This window comes from Primulina tabacum, chromosome 12 (genome assembly GCF_025594145.1).
Source record: "Primulina tabacum isolate GXHZ01 chromosome 12, ASM2559414v2, whole genome shotgun sequence".
Lineage (NCBI taxonomy): Eukaryota > Viridiplantae > Streptophyta > Magnoliopsida > Lamiales > Gesneriaceae > Primulina > Primulina tabacum.
Window position 1 is genome coordinate 38635652 of NC_134561.1, and position 9757 is coordinate 38645408.

General features: G+C 35.1%; 2 protein-coding genes across 2 annotated transcripts; both read right to left on the reverse strand.

Moving 5' to 3' along the window:
- Window positions 1-1953: 1953 nt before the first annotated feature.
- On the reverse strand, window positions 1954-2985 carry LOC142521199 (dehydration-responsive element-binding protein 3-like). The gene has a single exon (XM_075624425.1). It carries the CDS (start codon window positions 2852-2854, stop codon window positions 2192-2194), a length of 663 nt encoding a protein of 220 aa, XP_075480540.1. The 5' UTR covers window positions 2855-2985; the 3' UTR covers window positions 1954-2191.
- Window positions 2986-7228: 4243 nt separating this feature from the next.
- Window positions 7229-8522, reverse strand: LOC142521066 (uncharacterized). The gene is made up of 2 exons (XM_075624253.1): window positions 8149-8522; window positions 7229-8076 (listed from the first exon to the last, which is right to left on the reverse strand). Exons 1-2 carry the CDS (start codon window positions 8230-8232, stop codon window positions 7510-7512), a joined length of 651 nt encoding a protein of 216 aa, XP_075480368.1. The 5' UTR covers window positions 8233-8522; the 3' UTR covers window positions 7229-7509.
- Between the last annotated feature and the right edge of the window lie 1235 nt (window positions 8523-9757).

A 9757-nucleotide genomic window follows, 5' to 3' on the forward strand; every position in this document is an offset into this window, starting at 1 on the left:
TATTTTACATGTTATAATATCTCACCTAAAATTTATAATATTAAAAAAATTACAAGATATTTAAACTTTTAATTTTTTTTATGGAAATGAAATTTTGAATAAGAGTAGGAAACGGGTCAACTCTACCAATATTCACAATAAAAAGTAGTACTCTTAGCATAAAAAACAATATTTTTTCATGGATGACTCAAATAAGAGACTCGTCTCACAAAATACTATCCGTAAGATCATCTCACACAAATTTTTACTTTTGAATAATAACGACGAAATTCTTCGTACCAACATCTTATCAGCGACTTACTACTGCTCAATTAAACTTTTAAACTTTTAATTTTTTAATTTTTTATTTTTATGGGAGAGTGGTCCGATCATTTAATTTATCTTTAAATGAATTTTGGAATTATAAGAGTGGTCCATTTTGGTTTTAAAGTGGTGAATTAAATTTTGCACATGCTCATTTTATCAAATATGAAAAAATATCTGTAAGCAGAAGAAAAGTCATATGGTCGACATGTTAGCAAGCGATTGACTACTCGAATTTTTATTTTATTTTACTTGGGAAAAATAAATTCCCAAATTTGTATGTTATTTGTAAAAAAGATTAAAATTATATATTTCCATTTTATGTGTTTTATATAACAATCTAATATATTTTGTTAAGATAAGCTTAATTATATATAAATGATATATTTTGATACGAACAACAAACAAAGAGTTTCAAGTTTTTTCATCATTTTATGTTTGAGTTGAGTTTTACAATAGTCGGATTTCAAAAAAAAAAAAAATAAAATATATATATATATATATATATATATATATATTATTATATTTCATTTTATCGTCACATCTCACGAGCTAACGACTAAAATGGGACCCCCAAAGAGGAAGAAAATAAATCAGGCAAATGAACAATAACTCGGGGTTGCAACAATTTTGAAAAAAGGCCAACATCCATATATATTAATTACGCTAGACTTTTCAAACCTGAGATGTGGACAAAATTGTTAGCTATTTTTTTTTTTTAAAAAAACTTACAATTAATTAAAACTCGAGAAAACTACATTTTAAAAAAAAAAAATCTTAGATTGTTATATTTTTGTTTCATTTTTCTTTCATTTCAATTTTAGTTATTTTTTCAATGTAACATGGACGTGGTGGAGTCTATGAGCTAGGTTTTGATAGTTTTTCTTACCAACGAGATTTTGTTTAGTGTTTTTTTTCATCTTTCACTCTGAGAGGTGGGAAAATATGATGACAAAACTTGTGTGAGACGGTCTCACGGATCGTATTTTGTGATACGGATATCTTATTTGGGATCATCCATGAAAAAATATTGCTTTTTTGCTAAAAGTATTACTTTTTATTGTGAATATCGGTAGGATTGGCTCATCTTACACATAAAAATTCGTGAGACCGTCTCACCAGAGACTACTCAAATATGATACAGCTCCCTTTACTATTTTTTTTTTTTTAAATCAAAGTATGTCTAGAAGGAAACAAAATTAATACATTGAAGCTTGTAGCGAAAGGTTCAAATCAATTAATAAATTCACTAAAGAAAAAGAATGCGACATGTGGGGTGACTAATCTCACTTAATATATGCACTTCATTGTATAAGTTAAAAATTTGCGTGAGACGATATCACGGGTCGTATTTTGTGAGATGAATATCTTATCTGGGTCATCCATGAAGAAATATTACTTTTTATGCTAAAAGTATTACTTTTTATTGTGAATATCGATAGGGTTGATTCGTCGTGAGACCGTCTCACAAGAAATTTACTCTATATATAATTACTAATATCGAGGTAAAATTTGTAATATTTCCCCATTTAAAGCTTACTTATTCAATTATCAGTTAAAACGAGATAATACGCATGCACCAAAATATAAGATTTGAAAAAATCTAACGAGTTTGAGACTTAATTATAACAAATTTTCTCCCGAAATAAGTAAAAGTCACAACTCATAACAATCACATTATTACATTACTAATTTTGAGAATTTGAACATGTATACAATCATATAATTTGGCATTGACAAATACTAATCAATTATTTAAAAGGAAAAATATATAAAAAATATTATTAATATATACAATATAGTCGAATGTGTAAGAGAATTAAAGGTATAACTATTAAAGCACAAGGTACACATACTTTTGACAGTAATGTGGGCTCATTTCAATTCCTCAAATCTTCATGGAATTCATCAAATTATCTCCACCGGTCAGTTGATCAAGAAAATGGTCGTAAAAGTATCTATCCAGCTCCCACCACGGCGGATGCATCCACCCTTCCGCCGTGTCAACTAGCGGGAACTTGCTCCCCGACTCGCCGGAGTCGTCATAGCTCCCCTCCAAACTCGGCAACTCGATTATCTCTCCCAATTCATCCGTCGACCCCGTGTTGAGTACTTCAGAATTCGACGAAGCGCAGTTGGAATTCGTAGAAGAGGAACACATAGGGCTGAGCTCCTCCATGGCCGCCGCTTTCGCCGCCGCCGCTTGCACGTCCGCCGGAGATAGAGAAGCAGGGCGTGGCAGGGTATCTCTCAGTTGCGGGAAATTGAGAACCGCAGAGCTACCCTTTATGCTAGACGCCGCCACGTCGTGAGCCCGGGCTGCCATCTCCGCCGACGAGTAAGTCCCCAGCCAAATGCGCGACTTCGTCCGCGGCTGACGAATCTCGGATACCCATTTCCCCCAGCTCCGCATTCTCACTCCCCTGTACACCGGATGCTTAGCCCCACTGTTTCTTCCCGATCTCTTCTCAGATATCTTTCCTTTGTTATCACCAGAGTTTCGAGCACTCTTGCCGATGGGCTCGGCGGTGGAAGACGGCGGTTTCGCCATCTGAAGCTGGTGGCTCAGCCCTGTCTAGCTAGATGAATGAGTTAAAATTGTGGCTGGGGAAAGCGAATATCATTCACACGATACATATACAAAAGGTAGCTAGGATTGTGTTAATGCATTTCACTGATTTATATATGCAAGGAAAGAAGAGTTAGTTGAGCTTTGATAGAGGTATCTACGGATTCCAAATTTTCTTTTTAATTTATACATTTTTCATTTATTATATATATTAAACGTTTTAACCATGATATTTTCACAAGGTCATGTAAAAAAAATATATCAATTCTATAAAATTCTAAAATGACGGTCTAAAACTGAAATATGATAACACACAACAACCAAAATTTACGTATTTCCTTATCAAAATTAAAATTTCCCTACGAAGGATTAGTGCACAAAATCGAATTATTTATCCAATTCTAGAATTTTTATTTAAAAGGCAAAAACTTGTGTGAGACGATCTCACGGGTCGTATTTTGTGAGACGAATATCTTATTTGGATCATCCATGAAAAAGTATTACTTTTTATGCTAAGAGTATTATTTTTTATTGTGAATATTGGTAGGGTTGATCTGTCTCACAGATAAAGATTCGTGAGACCGTCTCACAAGAACCCTGCTGTATTAAGACCATCACGTTTCACAAATGGGAATTTACACGCTCTCTTTGACTAGGAGAAATGTAACGTTAACAATTTACTCCAATCTTTGGACAAATTACCAAACTTGAATATTGGATATTGAAAGAAAACAATTTATCCTTATTGCGTGGCAAAAAATTACAACCAACATGAATAATTTATGCCATATTAACAAACCAAAATCTCGTAAAATATATTTTAAAATTTGTCTTTGACGAATAAAAATCTCCGAGTGATGGTCTCCATCACGCACGTATGAGTCCATTTCAATTGTCCGTTGGAGCGTCGTTTTATTTAATTTTGTCCGATGCTTACACAAAGACAAATGTACATATACGACCGTGACCCATTCCTCCCCGCTAAAAAATTGAATTATTCAAATTATTACTCATTAAGATTTCATTTTGCTGATTTTCTTGGATACCCTTTTCCTTTTGGGTTCGCTTGGTACTGTAGGATGTGATAATTGAATGATTAATAATTTGATTGATAAATGCTTGATATGATAAGATTAATAATTTGAGAGATATATAATATCATGTGTGGTGTGAAATTAGTGAGATGGATAAAATCATGATAAATGCATTAATGACCAAAATACCCTTCATTTTAATATTGAATTTATTAACCATTAAAGTGATTTCCTCCCCAAACATACAACATGTCTTCCGATAACTCACAGAGCAATTGCAAACCCTCTCACGTTTCTTCGTCCCTGAAGATTGAAATCTGAGGCGAGATCCGTGAAAGATCTGAAGCGAAGAGGCAACATAGACCTTGAGCATGTATTTCTGAGTTTAATTTTTTTTTTTGAACAGGTGAGATCAGATAGTAATCTACAAAAATCGCTCGATCCAGTGGAAGAGAGCAAGAGCAAGCTGTGAAAGAAAGTAATTGTGAGTAATTTTCGGAATTCTTATTCAAGTTATCTTTTAATTCCAAGTTTAACAGAAACCAATTTTAAGTAGTTTGAGTCAGCGTAGGCATTTTTTTATGTGTATTTGTCTTAACTTTTTTTTTTGTTTTGTATCTTGTTATGGTTCTTGTGTAATTCATTTTTCACTCATCGGATTTTTTTTATTTTAATGCTATTATGAAAATACGTAAAAGATTAAATATTTGAAGCCGAAAGTTTTCCTAGTATGTTCTCAAATCCAGTAATTTCTTAAAACAAACTTTACAACATATATGTACAAATACGTCACTTGAATAACTAATCCAACATAATTGGTTTTCGTGAATCTGTGTGCGACGGTTTAAAAAATGAGGTACTGATTTATAGGTATCATGGAAATGATTAAATGAAGACATCACCACAGTGCGATTGTGGAAACGGGAAAATGATATTACGGAAAGCTGGGGATTACTCGACTCGTCCTGGGCACTATTACTATATATGTCCAGCGGGTCTGAAACATCGTAAAAGTTTCTCTTGGTACCTTGAGTACCATGGAAGGAATGTAACACCCACCGAGGAACAGTCGTATAAATCTGAGAACCACTCAACTAATTTTGAAGATCATTCATGTCATACTAGTACCCCAATGTTTTGTAAGAAGGATTCAATGAACTCATCCTCCGGGCCATATGCTCGTCGTTCGAAGGAAGCTCATCCACATGCCAGCAACCAATATTATGAAATGGAACGTGGCATGTCAAGTACAAGATATGAGTTACCGAATCATGGATTGAAGAGCACACCTTATTCACGTGATCAAGTTTGTTGTTGTTTTGGGTTCATATATGCGTTGATATGTGTTCTTATCCTCCTGATTATAGTCCTTGTCTTGAGATTCTGATAAATTGCATTTTTAAGTATGTACTGGTGTGTTAAAATTGTTTCGTCCAACTTTATGACATGTACGTTCACAACTTTTGATGAGTGAGACATATGTGTTGTGTGCAAGTTCTATGAACAAGTTTTATGTGGATTTATTTATTGCTTTGTTCACGGTTTTTGATTTAATTATCAGCACTTGTCTAATTTTAACTTTTCTTGAGTTTTTTGTTCGACAAGATGAGCACCTATATTACCTCAATCATATGTACAACACAAGTCATTAAGTAGCAGTGAACCTTACAAAGCAGTGACGGGTAAGTAATTTTCTTTGAAATATGATTTTATTGTTCTTCCATTTTACATATTTTTGGGTTTAATGCGAAATGGTGTATATGCTCGCGATTTATATTGATTACGAAACAAGTGTTTGTCTGCCATGGTGATTTGGTCAGGAATCTACATTTACGGAGGGGTTTAATAAATTGTCATAATAGGTAAGCTGTTTATCCACACTTGTCTAAATGGTCTTATCAATTTTCTTTATTTTACTCAGAATTGTCATTTATTATTTATGAGGCTGTTCTACTAGCTGTTTACTGTTTAGAATTGATCACCAAATTACACGTCTACCTTCATATTTTATGACTGTTTTCACTTGATCAACACTAACTTAATATTTAGGAGGCGTCTACCTGCACAGTATTAATTGCACAGAACACTGTTTACACTTGAGCACTACACAAAATCATTATGACAATAGATGTTCACATATGGTGGGATATCAAATCATTATGATCCTCTATCTCTTGTGAAAGACAAGCATTTACTCTTCAGTTGGTGAGCAATGTTTAATGTGTTTGTTTTACTTAAATAAGCACACTTTCATGGGCGACACAACAAACATATGCTCGGTTTAGTTTCACAACTTTTGCTAATTCTGCAGAACACACCCACAATGTCTGTCACGTACAAATCGTCTTCGGAAGTGACTGTAACTAGCAAGTACAAAGTGGAAGTCATTATCATCTCGGATGATGAACAAGTGAATGAAGAAGGAGAAGACACTGATGTGCGCAAGGAAGTGGAGCCTGTTTCAATCAAAGTTTCGAATCTACCAAAACTAATCACTCCCGACAACAATCCCTGGAAGAAGTCAGTGGATGAGTACTACAAAACGAGCACTGAAGTTTTCAAAGCATGCAACAAACGTTCCAACGATCATCCCACTGGCCGCCCTTCCAAGAGAACCTTACGGTAGCATGAAATAGATGGATATGTGTTAATCAGTAGCTCGGATGACTCGGCGCCTTCCACATGAAACTCCGTACAAGTATATCATAATTATGATACCCTTTTTATCTTTCTTCGAAGGAGTATCTCGTATATGCATCCACATTTTGTTTTAAACGTTCGATCACAAGTGCTTTTTGCTTTGCGAAACGTTTGTCGTTGTGGTGTTTGTACCAACTTTTGTTTTTGGAATGTTAAAGCATCATGTGTAGAAGGATGACAATGTAAATGTGGATGTAAACAACTAATGACTAAATTGATTTTTTGCTTAAAGTTGATACTCCAACTCCAACCTACTCTTACGTCCATTTCAACGATGTTACATTGTTTCTTTGCTATAGTGTTGTGTTAATATCACAACGGAATTTCGATATGAATATTGAAGTCTACCTTTTATTATTTATTATTCGGTTCGACAAAGTGCTTGACAATGAGTTCATCTCAATATAAGTGCATGTTTTTTTACCTCAAGTACACCTCGACGACCAAACAATCTTCCATCGGCAGTGACCTTTCCACCAACTACGAAACTCGATATTTGGAATAGGCCTTTCTGCTTTTGGACCATGTACAATTAAAACATATTTGATTCATTGTACTTGGGACTGTAATTTTAGGATAGCAATATTGTCAATGCAAACATAAATGATTCAGTCAACTCCTCAACATAGTCATTACTAGTTTGTTCCTAATGCACCAGCAAATTTACACACAACAAAACCAGACCAATTGCCAACCGAAACACCAGCAAATGTACATAGCACCACCAAATGTACATACACCACCAAAACTTCATACACCAAAACACATGTATTATAATAATGTCTCAAAATAAGATACCTTAATCATCTTCATACAAAAGTGGGAACATCCACACACACAATACTTCGGGCCATTACAAAAAGACCAAAACCATCAAGTTCATGTACCGCATAGCATGTGAGATTATGTATTTAGTAGCCGTGTAATTAAGCTGATTTTTCCTTCAAGGTTAAGCCGCAAGAACAAAGCTAGTTTGTTGGGGTTATCCACCAGTAGCTCCGCCACACGCACTTTCTCGTATGAAGTTAATTCCGGGATGGTTCCTAAGGTGGCCAACACATTATCCATAGCATATTCAATTTTCGACTCAGATGACATTTTCTTGATGAGGTTTGACATTGTCTCCTTTGTTATGTCAGCTAAATTATTGATTGCAGCAACAATTTGGTTGTCAACATCGTCTAATTGCTTGCGTTTCTTTGTCCTCAACTTTGATACTCCTTTTGGGTTTGAAGGGAGAGTCTGAGCTACAAACATTGATTCATCATCTCCTTCCAGTGGCCGGTAAAAGTCATCCATGCCAAATTCCATGTCAATGGGTTCATTCTCAGTCATATTCAAGACATCCTGAACAACCGCTGAGAAAGTCTCCACTCGATCACCTGTTGCCCTATCGTAGCCAAAGATTTCGCACCAATCTTTATAGTGTGGCCACCGCTTGTAACGCATAACACGAGCATTATTGTCCACCTGAATAATATTCAATTTAATAGAGTAAAAAATTTAAATATTAAACTTAAATATTGTACTACAATGATTAACCTTCAGTATCGCATCCCAGGCCTCATTTGTAGCGTCTATCATGTTTTCTGTGTCATTCCAACCAATCCCACTTTTTGCTAGCATTGTTGTCAAACATCCATAATGTTTCTTCCACACATGTATTTTCGAAGTTATGTGAGGATGCCCACGTAAATCTGAATCTTTGAAAGCGTTTTGAAGTGCAGATTCCAATAATGGTAAATAGCCATTACGGAATCCGTTCTCGGTTTTATATCATTTGCTTATTATATCTTTCAATGCCACAATTAGAACCTCTTCCTCAGGGGCTGTCCAAGTACGACGCAGCTTATCTGTTTTTTTACCTTTCGAATTCACACTTGTGCTATCCATTGATTCGAATTTGTGTGCAATGTTAACCTGTTACAAAGTAAAGTGAGAAGTTAGAAAGAGATGTGCAAATGCAAAAAGGAAAACCAATTTTGAGATCATATTTTAAAATACAACACTCAATTGTGAGAAGTTCGAATTCACACTTGTGCTATCATAAGTAGCACGTAACTACCAAACAAAATAAAGTTTGCAATCCAAATACAATAACATAAAACATTTCTCTTAGTTGTGGTACATCGACATTGCAAATTTATCTCTCCACATATCCCATACGTCGGAGGAATTAAAATCCTCAATGAAGTAATTCTCAGTCAACGGCGTTGGGCTTAATGTATCGTCTTCAATCTCATCAACAAGATTATCTGGCATTTGAGATCGGATGAAGTTGTGTAACAAAATGCAAGCATTATGATTCTGTTCTGAGTTTTTAGTGGGTAGAATGAAGGACTTCGAAGAATAGCCCATCTTTTCTTAAGAAAGCCAAAAGCTCTTTCAATCACATTCCTAGCTTTGTTGTGTCTCCAATTGAAGAGTTCTTTATAATTTTCTGGAGCATTTGTGCGATTGCCCCAAGCATCCCTATGGTATGGTACTCTTCTATACGGAGTCAAGAATCCCAGGACGTTTGCATATCCATTGTCGCACAAATAGTAACAACCTACCATCGAAGTCATACATTTCGTTAGTAAATTTCAATTCAAAACACTAATGCAAAAGGAATCCAATAACAGAGAATGGTGAAATAATACGACTACATTACACAATATTTTAACCTCTTTCAACTTTAAGTCCGTCATCACGTGATAATGCATCACGAAGAACTCGAGCATCCGCTGCCGATCCTTCCCACCCACAAAGCGCATAAATGAAGTTCATATCTCGGTTGCACACTCCCAAAACATTCACTGCTATGGTTCTTTTTCTGGTTTTGTACTTTTGTGGGGGCCCGGGTCCGATATCTAATACTAATAATTATAATTGTAACAAACCAAATGATTTAGTAAATACATAATTTGTGGTTCACAAATTCATATAAACATCGTCAAAATAATTTAATGGTCTCAAATGTTTGAAATATAATTTCAACATGCCAACAAAAAGTAGTGAACCAAAGAAATCCAAACATCATCACATAGCTCCTAAGACCCGAGAATCCCACTCTAACTCGTATCTCCTCGCCTGGAGCTGGACTCTGGCATCCCAAATCTCGCCTCACCTACCGTCAAGCACATGAAAACAAGAGGTAGCCGACGTGCCG